Source organism: Podarcis melisellensis (genome assembly GCF_964234715.1).
Source record: "Podarcis melisellensis genome assembly, chromosome: 10".
NCBI classification, from domain to species: domain Eukaryota; kingdom Metazoa; phylum Chordata; class Lepidosauria; order Squamata; family Lacertidae; genus Podarcis; species Podarcis melisellensis.
The window spans coordinates 53,299,157-53,319,544 of NC_138542.1; the positions used below are offsets into that span (position 1 = coordinate 53,299,157).

Sequence of the window (20,388 nt, forward strand, 5' to 3'; positions counted from 1 at the left end):
GCTGGCAATTGGCTGTGGCTGCAGCAATAGGGCAGGCGACTGGCGGCTGTGTCGAGGCAGGCAGGCGACTGGCGGCTGCAGCAAGTGGGAGGGTGGGCTGTTGGTGGCGGCGAGCGGGCAGACAATTGGTGGCTGCGGCGAGCTGTGCAATCGGCAGTGGCTGTGGCAGGCTATCAGCAGCGGCAAGCAGGCGGATGAGCGATTGGCAGAAGTGACCTCCCCCATGCCCCAAAAAGCTAAACAACTTAATTTCTTAATTTTGGGTTTAAAAAAATAGGGGTCATCTTATACATGGGGGCATCTTATACATGGAAAAATACAGTAATAGACTGGTATTGGTATAACAGCAAGGAAAGCAAGTATGGTATTTATATGTCAAAAAAGTGTATGCATTTGTGGGCTACAGGTCTTTTAAGACTTGGGATTTTTTACCCGTTATATAAAATAGGATGGGGAAATGGTGGCATCCCATATGTTGGCTGGACTTCAACCAAAGCCAGTGTGGCCAGAGTCATGGATGCTGGGAGCTGGTGTCCCGCAACATGTGGAGGGTTGCAGATATTCCACCACAACTATGGAAGATCAGACTTGACCCTGCAAGCAACTCTCCATTTGTGCACATTCAAGGCATGCGCGACCACACACACACGCATATCACCACAAACCCGCAAGTGGCACAAATGCAGCAAAATGGCATGAAAACAGTGCCTAGCAATCCCACAAGCCTTTGCAAGTGCAATCCCAGGAGCCTTTGCACTGACCATTGAGTCCTGTGGAGAGTTGGGAGCTTGAGCAAGGAACTTTGGAGGGAGCAATTGTGGTGGAGTTTGGCAGATCGGTAAGTGCTGCTGGGTCTTTTTAAGGGGTTTTCAAGGGTTTCCAGAGGTTTAGAGGATGTTTGCAGGCTTTTTCAATAGTGTTCCCGATATATGCGATTCATAGGAGCCATCACCTAGGGGCCCAGGTCCTTTCACCCCCCAGAATAAAATATTTGAGCCCCCTCCCAAGATTGATGAGCATTGCCATTCAAATGGTGTCCATGCACCACGTCTTGTGATCAATTACATGTGGCGGGGCTTACCTGCTACTGCCACCGCCCACTTTATTCAAGTCGGCATCCCTGATGCAATTTCACTTGAACGCGCAGCGCCTCAGAATGTAACCCCTGAGTAAATGGGGAGTTGCATGTATCGCATTATTGTAGCTTTTACTATTCCACTTACGTTTTGCAATTTGAGCACGTTTTAAGAGAGAAGGTTGCAGCTGATGAGAAAGAGAGAGACCCCAGAAAGCCACTGGCAGCCAGAACAGACAATGGTGCGCATACAGTTAGCCAGTATGCACAAAATGTCTTGCCGCAGCACACAGAGGCAGTTCCAACGTGTTTCCACATAGCACTCTTCTAATTCTAGTGGGAAGTGGTGCTCAGTCTCCTGTCCCTCAAAGCTAGTGGCAGCAACTTCAGTAAAACTGGGAGCACCCAGCTTAGCAGCACTTCTTGCAATAAAATCCTAATGAAAATAAATTGATACGTATTTACCCATATGCCGTGGAGCATATGGTTAATGCGTTTAGACATCACTAACAAAGTTAAGTCTCAGCTAAATTTGTTGGCTTCCGGATAAAGACTGTTCTCTACAGCAAACCAGAGCTGACAGTAATTTTAACTCCACAGCAGCGTGCTTTCTTTTTTAAAAAAAGTATCCAATTTTTTAAAAATGTGTTCCTGACCTACCTAGCAAGTTTCACAAGTACAGTCAGGCCAATTTGGTGCAGGTGTTTAGTCATCCTTTGGAGATGCATTTACGGTGCACGCTTCATTAACCTCCTGATGACGAGCGCTGCTGTTGTTTGAGGTTTGGCCATCACAAAAAAAAATGAATGAAAACTGACAGTACAGAGCCCTCTGTGCATTATGCACAAAAAGAGAGGAAGTGAGTAGAGGGGCTCAGGAGCCACGCTTTGGGCACCACCCACCTGGCACACAGCTTTCGGCCCCAACCCTGTTCCCACTGTTCATGCCTTAGTGTTTTAACATGGCTGTGGCGATCACACAGGGTCCCCGGACGTTTGACAGTCTACTGACCCTGTGCCACCACTGTGATTGCTTTCTTCGCCGCCACCAACCCGTTTCCCTCAGGTACACACGAAGTCCAGACAGTTGTTAACATTAACTAATAATCAAGTTTATTTATGGCATGAACAAGCCTTTGGTTTCAGTTAATTTTTCTTGGCAGTTTCTTAATCGTAGTTCCTTAACTGTCCTATGCATTCCTAACAACTTCAAACTGATTATTCCAACTATCTATCTGACTCCACCTAACAATTCCTCTCACTCCCTCACCACACAGACTATTCTCCCTCTTCTCCAACTCCCAACTCTCAACTGACTTCCACACAGCTCAACTCTCACTCTAACTCCTCCTATCAGTTTCTCTCTGGCCAATCACTTCACACGCATTTAACCCTTTCCTTATGACCCACCTTGGAGGCAAACGCCACATAGGCCATCAGAGATGCTGGAGAAACCTTTGTGCGCTTTGTACGTCCAAGAGGCTTCTTTGATTCTGGAAATTTGCACAACCGGGGCTTCAGAACTGGGGAAGCCTCTGCACAGAGGTAAATGTGTAAATGCATGGAGGCTTCCCCATCTCAGGCAGCCCCACCAGCATATGGTAGGGCTGGGGGGAAGCCGTGGGGACTGCTGCCACTGCCCCCCAACCCGCCTCAACTTCCCTCTTTGACTGAGTAACGCATGAAGAGGGCTTTGAGAAAGATTACTCTCAAAGTATGGGCTGAGAACAAAATAGCTCAGTTGGTAGAGCATGAGACTCTTACTCTTAGGGTCGTGGGTGAGAGCCCCACATGGGGCAGAAAGATTCCTGCATTGCAGATGGTTGGACTAGATGATCCTTGTGGTCCCTTCCAATTCTATGATGCTATGGTTCTGACACAATTTCATAATCTTAGCTTGAGAATGCATAATGTTGCTGTTTCAATTATTAAATCAATATGCTAATGCTTTAATTGCATATATACTCTGTGTGAATTGCCCAAAGGACCTTGTCAACAAATGTTAGTTATTTATAACAATAACTAACTAACTAACTAACTAACTATATATATATATATATATATATATATATATATATATATATATAGTTAGTATATATATATATATATACACAAAACAAACAAACAAACACACACACACACACACACAGAGAGAGAGAGAGAGAGAGATTTTTTGAAATCTGTGTCTCTATAAGAAAATGGATTTGCATGTGAAAGTATCAGCCTCACAAGTCAGTTGGGAATAAACGTAATAAGTATGGGTATTTGCACTTTACTTTATGAGATTATACTGCCTGATATAGTGTTGCCTGTTTTCCCATTCTCATAATTCCACCCCCCCTCCTTTGCAAAGAATTTGGGGTTTGAAACTGTGAAGCACCCTCATTTTCAAGACAATTAGAAATGGTCTTTTGTAGGGTTGCATCCCCTGGTTGAATTTGTTTTCACAAATGGATCTCCACTGTGAAACCAATGGTGGGGCATTCAGATTTCTCTACATATTGCTAAAATGTAGAGATAGAAGATTAACTCTTGAAACACAGTTTCCACACTCGTTTTCCAACCAAGCCAGCGAAGAATATTGCTAGAACTGAGATACATTCTCATACCCTATGTATCAATTAGAAACAGTATTTATTATATTGTGAATATATATGACAATGAAGCGAGAATGGCTTCCCTAGTGCAGCTGACGGTTCACACAATTTTGCAAAGGTTTCAGTATGAGCTTTTTGTACAGGCCCTTGTCCAAATGGGGGAACCAATGGATTTGTTGTTTTTAACTGAGCCACGGCTTCCTTTTTTTCAGCCTGTGTAAATACCAGACAAGGGCCATGTTAAGTGCTCTCCCCTCAATTTCCATTCTGTTTGTCTCTCCAAAAGCAACACAACACCACAACGCAAGCCTTTTACTATCTCTGCAAGCCGTAATTAAAACGAGGGCCGCAGACAATATACCTTCAACTCATCATTTGTCTCTTCACAGACCTATTCAGTTTATGGTTTCCAGTTTCTACAGCTCCTGTCTCTCTCAAACCTGGGAGAATCAGAGTTCTAGTTCCAAAATTACACCAGGGTTGATTTCAAGCCACTCCATGCACTTAGCAGTTTGTTTTCCTTTACTTGCTTATCAAAGGACGGGGGGTTGGCAGATGCGGGGTGAGGAATGAGTCGCCTTTTCTGTGTCTCACCCACCCACTGCCACTTTGCCGCCTCCACCCTCCCGACAGCCATAAAACAGCTCAACCCGGCCAGACCAAAATCTAAATTGAGACAAAGCTCCCTGGTCTTCCACCCCTCCCTCCAACGCAGCCCCCATTTTCCATTCAGCAGAAGTGGGCCACTCCGAGGCAGCAGCCCAGGAGCTACAAGTAGGCCAGACGAGAATAAACAGGGCAAACAAAGAATATCCTGTCCACTCCGAGAGAGGCTGAAGAAAGAGTGATGTCTCCATTAAAATTCAAGGCAGGGAAGCAGCACGCAGCCTGTCAGCAGCCTAGCTAATAAAATGAAATAAAAAGGCGAGGGGGAGGGGGAAAGTTTGCAGTGGGGAATGAAGGAAAACATAGGGCAAGGTGCAGGTGCAGCCACAAAAGCCAGGCACTTCACAGTTTTAAGGTTTTCCTCCTTAAGTGAAAAGGAACAAAGGGCAAAGCCAAACAATTCTCATTAAGGTTTGTATTTCCCCTTCCTCCTCTAAGGAGCTCAGGAGGGCCTTGTTGGTAGTGGCACCCTCCCTACGGAAAGCCCTCCCTTCAGATGTCAAGAATTACACAACTTTTAGAAGACATCTGAAGGCAGCCCTGTATCAGGAGGTTTTCTATGTTTGATGTTTTTAATTATGTTTTTAGATCTGCTGTACGGGACGCGGGTAGCACTGTGGGTTAAAGCCTCAGCGCCTAGGGCTTGCCGATCGAAAGGTCGGTGGTTCGAATCCCCGCGGCGGGGTGCGCTCCCGCTGCTCGGTCCCAGCGCCTGCCAACCTAGCAGTTCGAAAGCACCCTCGGGTGCAAGTAGATAAATAGGGACCGCTTTCTAGCGGGAAGGTAAACGGCGTTTCCGTGTGCAGCTCTGGCTCGCCAGAGCAGCGATGTCACGCTGGCCACGTGACCCGGAAGTGTCTTCGGACAGCGCTGGCCCCTGGCCTCTTGAGTGAGATGGGCGCACAACCCCAGAGTCTGGCAAGACTGGCCCGTACGGGCAGGGGTACCTTTACCTTTACCTTTAGATCTGCTGTAAGCCACCCAGAGTGGCTGTGAAAACTAATTAAATAATATTTAATTTTATTTATTTATTATTGTTATTGTTATTATTATTACTACTACTACTAAGGATGATACACATGCCTTTCCTGCTCCAAAGAACACAACAGCCCTGTGAGGTAGGTTGAACTGCTTACCCCGTGAGCTTCAAGACAGGTGGAAGATGGAACCCCAGTTTAAAGCCAACATCTCATCCGCTCAGCTACAGAGAACATAGGAGACTTATACAATGGATGCATTGCTGCTAATGCCATGTACGCTCACCTTCAAGCACCAGTGATGGAAGTGCACTGGAGGTGGAATAATTAGTAACGTGTACACATTACTTAGGACGCAGATGGCGCTGTGGTCTAAACCACTGAGCCTCTTGGGCTTGCCGATCAGAAGGTTGGCGGTTCAAATCCCAGCGACAGGCTGAGCTCCCATTGCTTGGTCCCAGCTCCTACCAACCCAGCAGTTCGAAAGCACGCCAAAAAAGTGCAAGTAGATAAATAGGTACTGCTCCGGCATGAAGGTAAATGGTGTTTCGGTGCGCTGCTCTGGTTTTGGTGTTCCATTGTGCCAGAAGTGGCTTAGCCATGCTGGCCACAACCTGGAAAAACTGTCTGCGGACAAACGCCAGCTCCCTCGGCCTGTAAAGCAAGATGAGCACCACAACCCCAGAGTAATCTGCGACTGGACTTAAATGTCAGAGGTCCTTTACCTTTACCTTTTACACATTACTTGAGGCTAAGATCCACAAGGAGTATTGATGACCTGTGTGGGATTGTAGAAATTGGGCCTCTTACCTCTGAAAGCCCTGTCCAGAGGGAACCAATTTGGTTCACAACACTGGGAACATACAGCTTGCAAACTCTCCCATCTTTGTGCAACTGTAGTGGGGAATAATTAGACTCTCCAAAATAAACTGATTTCTGGGATTTTTATGGTTTTCACCAGATTTTGCTTCAACAAACAAGATCACTGTGAACTTAAAAACATGGAACCCCTCCCTCTCATGGATTTACGTTGCATTCAACTGTGAAATGCAAAAGGAAAAATGGCAGGAAGCCGGTAGAAACAGAAATCCAGAAAGAGGCACCGGATCCAGAGAGTGTGTCTTACCTCTCGAAAGTACAAAAGGTTTCCGATGAAAGGCAAAGGTGGAGGGTGGCGGATGCCCACTTTCTCCAACCTGGAGAAGCCGGAGGTGGAATACCTGCAAAACAAGGAAAGTAATGAGGTTTGCACCAAGCGTTGCTTTAAGATTTAATGGATGGAAAGTCTCATGACTAAAAGGAAGAGAGCCCTAGAACCTAAGGAGCATAGCCGGAGCATAAAATCTCCTTCCCTTGGATGTTTGCAGTATGAGACTGGACAGACACCCCTCAGGGACATTACTGGATTCTGATTCCTAGTCATGGAATATCAAGAAAAGGCGGCTGGTGACCAAATACAGGCAAGGCACTCAGGTTGCAGATACACCTGATAAAATCAGATTCCCACGCCTCTAGCAATCTTAGAGACCACTCAGACCCTGTTTGTGGCTTTGATTAATGATTTACACAGTGATCAATTGGGAGGGGAGGGCAGGATTATTGATTCTATAATATCATTCCATTGCCTTTGATTGTGTTCATGAGCCTTCTGCAACTTACCGTATTTTTTGCACCATAACACTCACTTTTTTCCTCCTAGAAAGTAAGGGGAAATGTCTGTGCGTGTTATGGAGGGAATGCCTACGGGTGGCATGCCTACGGATTTTCCTCCTCTAAAAACTACGTGCGTGTTATGGTCGGGTGCGCGTTATAGAGCGAAAAATACGGTAACTGCAGGATCTGGTAATTATTAAGAGAACTGCTCTGCAAAGGGTCAGCCTATTGCTAGCAGGGAGATATTAGGAGGCAATGATGGGCTCCTGTCCTGTCCCCTATAGGCACGGAATCCAGAACCATCATTTTATTGATTATACTTAGACACCATGAGTTCAGAAAATCAAACTAGTTAGAAAATATTCTCCTATTTTACAGCAAGAATATCCCCTTTCCTCCCTCATAGTTTCCAATTAGCTGAAAGTTTACCTTTGCATTAGCCACAATTATTTCAGATTTATAGACCTAGTGGACACCTAAACTGAAACCATAATTTTGTGTCTCAAGAAAACCAATAGCCACAAGACAGCAATGATGATTTGGCAATCCGTAGGCTAGATCTCACACGTACACACTACAGATACCATTACTTCTTTTCAGGAGGTCAGAGATAAGGAGGTCAACATTCACGAAGTCTTCCTTCTTCTAAACTAACCTATTTTGTGTGCGTTTTAATTAATGTATTGTCAACTACTGGAGCCCTTGTGACAGGGGATGTTAAAAATGTAGGTATTATTTATTCATTTTATATTGCGGCAGAAATGTACTAGGTGCTAAATAATAAAGTCCAAAAATAGATTTTCGCACATCTTCCAGTCTTTGACAGAGGAAAACAGGTACAGTACACTTGCTGTCTATATTAAGTGAAACAGTGAAGCAATAAGCAGTGTGGTGGGTGAGCAAAGTAAAAGGAGCTGGTGAGAACCCCCCCACCCAGGAATTTGCAGACTGTTAACATCTAACTACACCTTACTTGCACAATGTAGAAACCACATCTGAAGTTAAAGACTTCTAAACTTCTGCTTATTTTTACTGAAACAGATCTTATTCTTCAAATATTTAAAGGAACTTTGGGAATGTTAAAAATGTTGTGTGCATTAGAAAAGTCGGAGGCTTCTGTTCTCAAGTATTATACAGTCTTGTGCCAGGCAAATCAGTACAATTTCTTACTTATTTTAAAACTGCCCTTTCATTATCGTATTCCAGAGCAGTTTACAGAACATAATAAAACAACAATATATCAAAAACAACAAATGCAAGCAAAGCCACAGTAGAAGAAGTTATCATTTCACTAAAAGCTCATTATTAAGATCAGCAAATGCTTGGTTAAATGCGTAAGTATTTAACAGATGCCGAAACACAATGGATGCTGGTGCTTGCTGTACTTTACAGAGGAAATCTTCCATATTAGAAACAAGGACCACATTCATGTCATACATTTAAAGCACCATGATCCCACTTTAAACAATAATGGTGGCTTCCCCCATATAATTCTGGGAGCTGCAGTTTATTAAGGGTGCTGTTAGGAGACCCCTATTCCCTTTGTAGAGATACAATTTCTGGAGTTACCTGGGAAGAAGTATCGACTGTTAAACCAATCTGAGAACTGTAGCTGAGAGAAATAGGACTCTCCTAACAACTTTCATCACCCTTAATAAACTACAGCTCCCAGGATTCTTTGGGGGAAGCCAAGAATGTTCAAAGTGGGCATCATAGTACTTTAAAGGTACGGTGTGAATATGGCCAAATCTGATACCGGCTCATAACCAGTACAGAAAGAGCTTAAGCAGATGTTATGAGAGATAGACAGACGCTGCGGTAATGTGTCTCTCAGCCCCTTCTTCCGCGTAACATTTACCGTAGGTCACTGTGCCTCCACTGGCGACACGACGCCGTTGTGCCATACATTGTCTTGCCCTGTGGCTGACACCCAGTGAGATGAAGCGCATGCAGGGTGATGTTGCCTTTGCTTTTTGTCACATGTGCTATTTGTTTAAACCGGACATAATGAGGAAGAAGTAGGGAAAGAGAGATGAAGTAACACCAATGAGTTAAGGCCACAGTACAGCTCTTGTACAGCCATTGTAGGATATGCAAATATAAAGTTTATGTGACTGACTAGGAACCTATGGCAAACCAGCCAGATAGCCTCTACCTCCTAGAATCCCAGTTTAATAGCTAAAACGTTTAAATGTTCATTTTCCACCCTTATAATTTCTGGGTGTGTTATTTGTTTTGCTACGCATGCCTTTGCTTTAGTAAGGAACAGATGAAAGTTGTTATGTATTGAGAGAGGTGGTGCGATTATTTTTTACTTTTTTTAAGCTTAAAATGCAATTTCACCAAGCAGTATAAAATTTCATAACATTTTTTCATCATGTAATTACATGCCTTAATTATGTAATTTGACATCTTAATTGCATAATTAAAAGGACATGATGTTTCAGCTTAATTAGACATCCTAATTATTATGCAAGTTCATATGCGCACATTGCGATCCCCTTTGCAAATGCAGATAGACAGATCTTCAGCCATTTTCCTAGATGTCAATAGGATGAATACATTCTGAACTGAATATATAAAGATGCACATATAAATGGAAGGAAGCACCTGTCCCATAGTAGTATTAGTATTATTTACATCATAATGATTAGAGCGAGCTGCACTCTTCCATCTCTTACACACGGCAGTGGCATCACTTGTTACACACCTGGATAAGTAACAGGTTGTGATCTCAGTGCAGTCCCAACAGCAAATATTAAACTGCTCAAGGAGCCATTCTCTTGCTCACACACATACGCTCAGGGACACATGCAGACTCACTCATGCATTTGCAAGTCGGCATGTGTGCGCGCAACCGTGCTTTTATATATACCGTAAACAAGTATACTATGCTTCTTTAACTCCTTTAAAAACTTTATCAGCCTCCTTTCCTGCACTGAAGGCTCCTCTCATTGCTCACAGCCAAAGGCCTTTACAAAAATTCAAGCCTAATTCTAGGTTCTTCCCCACCCTCCTGCCCACTGAGTTCTACAAGGGCAACACTGAAATTGAGGAAGAGGGAGCTGACATGCATTGCCTCCCGTTGAACTGATGGCAAGTAGAAAGGCAAGCTGGCAAGGACTGGCTGCATGCAGGCTATGTTGATAGAGCAATGCCTCCTTCACCCTGATGAACCAGATTGTATTGATACATATAACACCAGCATAAACTTCCCTACACATCTGTTCACGCTATTCCCCTCTTGCACAGGAACGACTCATTTAAAATACCTTAAAGCTTTTTGAAAAACCAGTATTCTCTATGTTTGCAACATCGCGGTAGCGGACCTCCATTTTCCCAATAGTTACTGGATTAGCCTTACTCTGTATCCTCTCACATATCAGCATAGTACCCCCAAGCAAAATTCTCCTCTTCTTGGAAAAGCATTACTTTGAATGAAACGGCTCCAGCCCTGTTCCCTCTCATACTAAACAACTGATAGAACAAGGCATGTGAACCCCTTATCTAAAACATGATGGAGAATGTCTATTGCTTTCAGTTTCCTCATTTTTGGAGCACAGAGCTCAGTGTGCTTTACATCAAACTGACAGTGAAAGAATGCTGATAGCCTAGTCCTCCATCACTTTCGCCATTAATCTGTTTTCCACGCTGCTTTTGAAAGATGTGGTGCATTTCCAGGAAGGACACCAGGGCCTGAAGATCAGAGAATCTGCTGGGATTTAAAAACCATCCAGTCTGACCCCTCCACATGCTTCAACTGTCCCTATATTTGGGGGTTTTGGTAGTGTGTGCAGTGCATATTGGAACTGCCATTCTTGCCATGACTGCCCCCAAGTCTCTAGAAGTTCAACATCTAAGCAATGGGCAGCTGCTTCTGGACTCTAGTGTACAGGCGTGCATGGGCACAAACAAAAAGGCACAACACGCCTCCTCCAGGTGTGGTGGTAATGCAAGGAGGATGGAGCAAAGCTGTGCCTCCTGATTCCACAGCATGGTGCAGTCCTGTCCCCAACATCTGTCACATTAGATATTGCTGACCCTTTCCATGCCGACAGGGGCACAATGTTGGGGGAGCGGCAGGGTCGAGGGGGAAAGCACTTATTTCTAAAACACCTTTAAACAAAACAGTAACCATTCTCGTCTTGAATTGTGGTGCCCAGAATTGTACTCCAGGCATGATCTGGCCAAGAGAGAATATAGCGGTACTATGACTTCCCTTGATCTGGACACTATACTTCTGTTGATGCAGCCTAGAATATAGCATTAGCTTTTTTTTGCTGCTGCTGCATCACACTCTTGACTCGCGTTAAGCTTATGGTTTACTAAGACCCCTAGATCCTTTTCACATATGCTACCGGCAAGCCAGTTGTCCCCTGTCTTATATTTGTGCAGCTTTTGTCCCTATCGAAATTCATTTTGTTAGCTTGGGCCCAGTCTTCCAATCTGTTATGGTCATTTTGAATCCCGATTCTATCTTCTGAGACATTAGCTACGCCTCCTAGATAAAAGTTATGATAACAGGCTGAACTATATTATCCAAAGAGCTTTTGATAGTGGCATAACTGTAAGAAAAATTTATTGATTAGTTACCATCCTATGAACACTTTTCTATGCACAGAACACGACAGAACTTAATTCTGTGTATATGTGCACAGGGTCAAACCACTAGATTAAAATCTTGTCCAATATTTCTTCTGCTATATTGAGAAAGTGTAGAGATTTTAGATCTAAACTCCTGTTTTACAGTATAAGATTCCACTTTTGACTTACTATGTTTCATAATAGTACCATTATCTGGGTCCGCATGCCAGAGGGAAGAGCAATTTTGGATAATATAGGACAGGATGCACTTCATAAATAGCTAAACAGGAAATTGTTAATGGTTTTTGCGGTTATAATTATTTGGGGGGGGGTTGTACACTGGAGGCTGTAAATAAAATGGTGTTTATTGAAACATGATTTGGGAAGTTGCTTTGACCAGTTGTAAACCAATTCTGTTCTTTGCTATTCATACGAATTTATCACAGGGTCTATTTAATTTAAGTAAAGGATTTGAAACAGCATCTGAAGCCCTATCAGAGTGAATGACTTCACTATAGCCTCATGTATGGGGAGAGAGACGTTGATTTTTATTTTTAATGATACCAAGCAGGAAAAATGAAGGCACACATCAGAATGTTACCCTTTCCCCACTATCCCAAACCTTTCCTCATAATGGAAAACAGGAATTTTCACTGTGGTGGGAAACATCCAAGATAGTGTTCACTGAAGTGCTTTCCTCCTAAAGGGCTGATAAAAAGAGGTTTTTCGTTTTCAGTTGTGGCTGCTGGCATATTGGCAAGTGCAAGGCTAAGCCATCTCTCATTTATGCACACCTGGTTTATGAAAGAGAACAACAAACAGGAGAGATGACTCAGTAGCACTTATGAAACACACACATTCGTCATCTGAAGTTGCTGTTGTTCCCATTGTTTTCTTAGCAGGCTGCAGCTGGCAATGATAAACCAGGACAAAAGGGTAATTGGCTATAGCTCTGTTAGATTACCAGTGTTGGGAGATAAAATATATTCTGGCAGGCCACTGAACTGGCAAAGGATAATGGGCAGTTGCAATGTCAAGATTTCCTACTCTTAACAGCCACTGTTGATTATATTTATAACTTCTCCCTCCCTTAGGGGACGAAGAGGGGGTGTCCTGCCCAGGTATGCATCAGTTACAGATGACCCTATATGAGACTCCCTGCAGGCACAAAACTAGCCCACCAGGAATATCCAAAGTGGTACGCCCTAGCTGCAGCCAGGATATTATTTAATTTACTTATATTTACATACTTTATATCCCAAGCGGACCTGCTGCAAAAAGAGCTTTTAAGCTCTCCACCTTGCCTAGATTTATCTCGTGCATTTGAATCAGCCTGTCTTCAATTGTTTATGGCTGAAATTGTGCTAGTTAAATGTGCGTAAGACACAATCATGCTGCATTACATTTCATGCGATATGTAAACATTCCCTGCTGTCTGAGGTCTGTTACTCCAGTTACATCTTACAGTGGGTTTATGACCATATAAATAAATCTGCTCTGACCAACCAAAATATGAATAAGTAACCAGTGCTCAGGGCGGCATGAGTGCCACCCAGCAAAAGACCACTGGTTAATTTATAAAACCAGGGACACCATAGATGACCTGGAATCCATATTCTTTAGAGACAACCTATGCGTGCCGGTTGTGGAGTAGTAACTTTGCAGGCTATGCTCAAGCGCCATGAATCTGAAGAACGGTCACAACATATAACGCAACAGGCTGCTTAACATAAAACAGTGCAGAAGCTTCACCCTGTAGATGAAGCAGATGCAGCTAATCTTCAGAGAAGATTTGCACGGTCTATATTTATCCAGGGTTAAGAACAAAACCCTTCAGGCTAACAAGTCAGCAGTACAGCTAAAAAGGTAAAGGTAAAGGTACCCCTGCCCGTACGGGCCAGTCTTGCCAGACTCTAGGGTTGTGCGCTCATCTCACTCTATAGGCCGGGAGCCAGCGCTGTCCGCAGACACTTCTGGGTCACATGGCCAGCGTGACAAGCTGCATCTGGGGAGCCAGCGCAGCACACGGAACGCCGTTTAGCTACTACCTCTTAAATCTTTCAGATCCACAGGACAGCTTAAACAAGCACCTGGTTATGCAGTGCTGACTTGATGCTTTCATGCTCGGATTAAAAGTAGCCCCTCCCGACATTTGAGAAGCTCCAGGTTTTTCAGGTGAGAATTACAGGTGCATGGAAGGGAATCTCAGTGGGTAACCAGTGTTACTTCTTTCTTCACTCTCCTTTTACATTCTTGTGCCCCTAGAACAATGTCCATTCTTCAAGTTTAAATGCCACGTACATTTTAATTACTTCAAAGCTGTCCCAGCGCCCTTTGTTCACTTTTCTTTTTATAACACTCCTTGCGATCTTGAATAATAAACAGAAATTCCTCAGTGTTCAGTTCTGTGGTCAGATTAACAGATTAATGCTGTGGTCAGTTGGGGTCCTTTGCTGTTATGTAATTAATCAAATGCTCCTTTTTCTGGAAAGTAGGTATACAGAGAGCCAACTTTCAGGCTTCCTTAAAAACTCCCCAGAGCTCATAACATTTTGGGGGTCTATAAACAGGGGTCAGGATTCAAGGTCTGCATAACAAAGGGCAAAATGGATCTTTACCAGGGGTGTCCCCATTTAAGCAAGACTAATTTTAGTCTCGCTTTAAATGTACTTTTTGTGTTTTTGAATTGTTTTTAATTAGCTCATGTGCAAATCACAATGAGATTGTAGCTTAGAAGGCAATTGATAAATTCATGGTAAAAACAACTTTAAAGATAAAGAATGGGCCGTGAAACCACAAAACAGGCACACAAGTCATTGGTTACTGTCTTTCAATGCTATGGTGAGGAGCTGTACTGTATTTCTCAGTTTGCATCAAAACATAAATCTGCAGATGACTGTCCTCTTTTCGCCCTTTTTGATGATACATTTCCCCTCTCTTTTCAGCAAAATGCTGAATGCAGGAGGGTATAGACTTTAGGGGAATGTTCAAATGTACTCCCTAGTGCTAAGAGCTCTTTCCAAAGGGAGGCAGCTCCAGTCACTATAATTCTGATATATGCTACACTTTTGCTATAGTATTTGGATATTTTGTGCTCAATTAATTGCTTTCGGCTTTCAGTTACCATCTTTGGGCTTTCTTCAGGAAGGAAAAACAAGATGTAAGCAATCAACGAAATGAAGTTATCCTCTAGAGTGCTATCAATCGGTTATTTCTTCCAGGGAACTTTGGGAAATTTAGCTCTGTGAGGGAAATAGGGGTCTCCTAAGAATTCGGCACCCTTAAGTGCCCAGGATTCTTTGGGGGAAGCCATGACTATTCAAAGTGGTATAATAGCACTTTAAAGTATGGTGCTGATGGTTCTAAGTAAGGAATCAAAAGGAAGAATGAACACACAGCTAAACTTTTCATGCACCAAGTATCAGAAGGAAAGCAACAACTTTGTACTTGGGGGAGACAGAAACTTGCTGGTGTTCAGAAATCACTCTCTTCCTTACTGCTGGTTCAATATTTTTCTCCTTTACACAGTTTGAACTTGTTCTTGGCCTCCACGAGGAGCACAAACACAAGACTTCCATATGAATGAGGCCTTTTATGTAACTCACAGGTGCTGCTGTGTATAACAGTACATGTGTAATAAATATGACACAGATCCAGCACTCCAGGCACAGCCAATACGTCTTGAAAAGTGACCACCAGGAAAAGTCCAAAGAGGCTATTTTTAAAACCATGAACGCTAACATAACTAAGGAAATAAAAAATAAACATATTTGCCAAAGATAAAAAAGTAAAATCGCAGCATTAAAACGAACAATTCAAAATACAACACACAACACACAGAGAACAAAAGCAGATAGTGTTATCTCAAAACATTTCTGGATGTTTTCGGCACAAAGTTTGCAGAGCTAAACTCTGACTGCACAGGCAAGACCTGTTGCACAAACAGACATTTTACAAGCTACTGCAAGTGACAAAACAGGGATGGAGAGAAAAGAGGAGGGGAGGCCAAACATATGTAGTTCAAAACACATTTTAAAGCCTGTTCAAAAGAGCAGTTGGGAAGAAGATAGGAAGAGCTCCCTGCCGGATCAAACGTAGGGCTTCCCTACACACTTGCTATGAAGCCCACTGATTTATCTTTAATTCCATGTACTTGTGACACTTTAAACAGCAAATAATCTTGTAGTACCTTAAAAAAAATATTACAGCATAAGTGTTTGTGATGTTGTGCTCAGGGAGAGTGCTGCTGTGCTCAGGTTCTGTTTGTGACCTTCGCACAGGCATCTGGTTGGCCACTGTGAAAACAGGATGCTGGCCAAGGTGCTAGACTCCAGCCCATGAAAGGTTAGGCCAAAAAAGCAGGGCAATTATTAGACTTTAAGGATGCTACACAATTCTTTGTTTGATGTACCAGGCAAACTCGCTATCCTTCTGGAACTTTTCACTATGGGCAGTTAGACAGTGTTCCCAATCCTGCCCCATATTAATAATATTTAAGTCATACTCCAGCCTTTTATCCCAAAAGGTTTCCTTGTAGCTTGTGCAAGAGCAAGAATTGCTGACCCTCAGAGCAATATGCACACACCCTACTTTTCTGAAGGAGTCGCTGTTCTGGATACGGCTCCTGACTGAAATGAGGCAAGCCAAGAACACAAACTCATTCAGAAATGCGACAAGCAGTTTCTGCTGGAGGTTGTTGTTGTTGTTTAGTCGTTTAGTCGTGTCCGACTCTTCGTGACCCCATGGACCAGAGCACGCCAGGCACTCCTGTCTTCCACTGCTTCCCGCAGTTTGGTCAAAGTCATGCTGGTAGCTTTGAGAACACTGTCCAACCATCTCGTCCTCTGTCGTCCCCTTCTCCTTGTGCCCTCCATCTTTCCCAACATCAGGGTCTTTTCCAGGGAGTCTTCTCATCTCATGAGGTGGCCAAAGTATTGGAGCCTCAGCTTCAGGATCTGTCCTTCCAGTGAGCACTCAGGGCTGATTAGGTTTGCTTTATTATCAATTTATTCCCTGTACTTTTAACAGCAGCTTAGCTTAGCAGCTCAGAATGCTGTGAAATGCTTCACGAGAGGATTCCTCCTCCCCACCAAGTTGCTGTTAAAAGACACTGGAAGAGGCCATGCTTTTAGTTTTTGGCTAAACAGCAACTCTATTCTGATGGGATGGACTTGAGCATTTAGCCCTCCCCAATATAGAAACACAAAACGCCTCTTGTGGAAGGGAGTCATGTCCAGAAGAGTTAATCATACAAAGAGGCAGCAAGCAGCCTGCTTCATAGATGACACTCTGGGCTCAAAGGGCCTTTCTGTTCATTTGGGTATTTTCCCCCCATGACACACCCAGTGAAACTGTTTGGCAGCCATTTTAGGACAGACCCAAATAGCAGCATGCAATTCAGTCATTGCCACAGTATGCAATAGCCAGTGGCTTTAAGACTGTAATCCACAAACTGTGTGCCACAGGAGATTTCAACAAGTCCAGCATGCTGTTTCCTTCTATGACTAAGCAAGCTGCCTTGTCTGCCCCACCAGGAACTAGCATTCAGGGGCATGCTGCCACGTGGACATAATGATGAATCTAGCTACTGGCTAACTAGTTATGTTGGCAACATGAAATATCCGTGTCCAGAGGCAGCTGTATCACAGAATACCTAGCGCTGAGGAGCCACAGCAGGAGCAGGCTATTGCTTTTCCAACCCTGCTTATGGGCTTACTGAAAGTGTTTGTTTGGCAATGGAGGTAAACATGATGTTGGACCAGATGAACCAATGCTCTGAACCAGCTGGGCTTTTCTTACGCTCAGGTCATATACGGCACGCAGCTTGGGAATTCCCAGTTTGCGGCATATTCTCGCAAACAGGTACTTGAGATAAAGGATAGAAAGTGCTGTCAACATACGGCTTAGTGGCTGCTTAAAAGCATCTGGAATAGTGGCAGATGGGGATTGCATGCTCTACCAAGGCAATAAGCCAAACCTCAGTTTTTCCAGGTGGTTATAAGAAGCTGGTAAGGTTGCCAACACAACCAAAATTCCGTAATCCTGGGTCTGGCTAATTTCCAGAACAGGAGGCTTTAAAGCCAAAGCTAAGCTTATTTGTTGTGTCAAAGTGAGACTTTCCACCAGGTGCCGTTCCTTCTGTCACCGTGCCATGGAAGAAGATGCACCCTTTGATGCAATTCTTTTAAAGGAAAATTTCAGAAAGCGCTCATCTGGTTCTCATTCTCCACCCTTCCAACATGTATTTGTAAATCTCTGGAACATTTCATTTTCTTTTCTGACTTTTCCCAACATACAACCCTTATGCCAGTGTTTGGGTCTACCTCCGGATGTTCAGAGACAAATAGTTTCTTGAGTGAAAAGAGCAGGTCTCATATCCAGCAGTCTGGGCTATGCTGCAATGTACGGCATTTGCCCAACAATTCCTAGGCTGTAAAGGAATGTGCAAATGAACACTTTTTAAGAAAAAAAGAATGAAGAAGAACAGGACATTTGGCCAGTATTTTGCTTCTTGGAATCTGATCCTGTAAATAAGCAGTTAAGAAGGAAAAAGTGGCCTCAATACTACCATCTGCAGAGGTGAGGGGCAGAGGATTTGCAGGGATCAAGGGAATGGGCCATCATTGAAAGACATCTTCCAGTGGTCTGTAGCATCCCTTCCCATCCAGCTACTGCTGCAAACAGCACACATAGATTCAGGGCAGGTTCCAAATAGCTATTCTGGTTGATATGACAGGTTTTAACTATTTCCCCAAAAAAGCAAAAGCAAAATTGAAAAAAAAGTTTAGAAAATAATAATTAGGTGGGGAAGTGGAAGAATGCAAGTCTTTGGTAATTTAAATTTTTCTTTTAAGATTTATCCATACTGATGTGCCATTTATAGCACATCTCATCTCAAGATGAATGCATGACCATAAAAAAAATATGAAGATTAAAATCAGATAGATGAATCAGAAAAAAACACAGCATTTAAAGTAAAGGAAGTGTAAGATATAGAGGACCATAAACATAAAACGCAACACAGATTTTAAAGTGTGCACACCTAAAACGCGTAATCTCCTAAAATTTAAAGTATGCATATGACAAACTACTATTTGAAAATGCATGTTCCTTACACACCCACTCATCCTACAGGCCATGGCAAATTAGAATGGCCATGTATCCCTTTTTTATCCACAGGACAGGCCTGTTCAGTCCGTTTTAAAGATAAAGAACCCTAAGACAAGCAAGCAATTTGTACCTGGACAGCAGACTGAAGATACCCATAGGTCACCTGGTGACAATCTTCCATGATACATATGAGATGTCAGTGGACTCCTTTTTGGTGATCCAGTAGAGGCCACCCACGGCCAAGTAAGGGTAGTTTTACCAATGCTACTTTGCCAGAATAAAGTTGTTTGCAAAGGAGAACTCAGAGCAGGAGGTGACAGAGAGAAGCATGTGTAATATTCTTTAATCCACTAGGTAAGCCATTGCTTATTCCTGCCTGGCAAAAAAAAGCCCCACATTGCAGCATGCCCAAGTAACAAAACATTGATTGCTCTATTGTTTGGGGCATGTAAACATGTTTCACAAAAGGTGATAGAATCAGTGGAATACACCAGTGCACTTATTTTGATGAGGAGGATATTGCACTCCAGGACAAAAATTCAAACTATGGTCCTTCTAAGATTTTCTTTTATTTATCCCAGAGGTGGACAGACTTCAGTTCTGCTTTTTCTTTTCTTTTTAATTAAAACTCCCAAGATCATTGCACAGTCGTACCTTGGTTGTCAAATGCCTTGGTACTCGGATGTTTTGGCTCCCGACCGCCGCAAACCTGGAAGTGAGTGTTCCAGTTTGCGAACTTTTTTTGGAAGCCAAATGTCCGACGTGGCTTCCAATTGAGTGCAGGAAGCTCCTACAGCCAATTGGAAGCCACGCCTTGGTTTTCAAACCATTCCGGGAGTCGAATGGACTCCTGGAACGGATTATGTTTGACAACCAAGTTACCACTGTACATAAAATTTGTATAATTAAAGGCCATGGCACCTCTGAGCACATTCTGAGCCTGGGAATTTGTTTCTAGTACCAAAACTAAACTGAGTTTGCACTCAGAATTTCACCCTTGGTTAGCTTTTTTTCTTCTCCTCCTTCACTACAGAAATCAAATTTAGTTGAGGGAAGTGGGTTTATTGTTGCCATTCCTAAAACCAATGGAAATCAGAAACCCTTGTCCACTTACTGCAAATCAGCTAAAGATCTACCAATAGATCCCATTCTGCTTTCTGCTCACCCTTGATTTGTGTCAAGGGTGTAGGCCTGTTCCACATTACATTTGAACAAATGAAGTTCATTCCCAGCACAATCTATCCCCAGCCAGCCTTGATCGAGCATCAGTAGAATAACAGAACAGTGGGGAATTCTATAGCCAGCAAAGAAACCAAATGGAAAAAGTATCAAGCTGGGCTTACAATTAAGTCCTCATCTCAGGTAGTAGACTTGGGGGGGGGGGATGTAACGAGTGGCAAATTTGGGGCAGATTTCCTGTGAGTGAACATACAAGATTTTTCACTCCTTTAAAAAAAAAAAATCAGTAAAAAGCCAATTTTGGAGCCCAAAGATTGAATTAAAATAATTTTATACAGCCTCTCTTTTCCTCCTTTTGTAAATCCTCAAATGATTTACAAATTATAACAATATATAAAAGTTACAATTAATGGAATTTAAGCAAGAGCAATGAAAAAAGCAACTCAGCATCATATGATGAATGCACAACAGAAAACTGAATGTCCTGGCCTGCCAGCAAGAGGTTAATAAATAAAAGGCATCATGGGTGTTCTGGGACAGAACATCAT

General features: G+C 43.1%; 1 protein-coding gene and 1 long non-coding RNA gene across 5 annotated transcripts in view; one reads left to right on the plus strand and one right to left on the minus strand.

The window, feature by feature from the left end:
- TBXAS1 (thromboxane A synthase 1) overlaps positions 1-20,388 on the minus strand; it is a 210,218-nt gene that overhangs the window by 163,189 nt on the left and 26,641 nt on the right. For all 4 annotated transcript variants that reach the window (XM_081928286.1, XM_081928283.1, XM_081928284.1 and 1 more), the window contains exon 3: positions 6,441-6,534. In XM_081928286.1, coding sequence (XP_081784412.1) covers positions 6,441-6,534 — 94 coding nt within the window. The remainder of the gene's footprint in view (positions 1-6,440; positions 6,535-20,388) is intronic.
- The window catches only part of LOC309379364, a 401,215-nt gene that overhangs the window by 134,525 nt on the left and 246,302 nt on the right, over positions 1-20,388 (plus strand). The gene's annotated exons all lie outside the window — the stretch shown is intronic.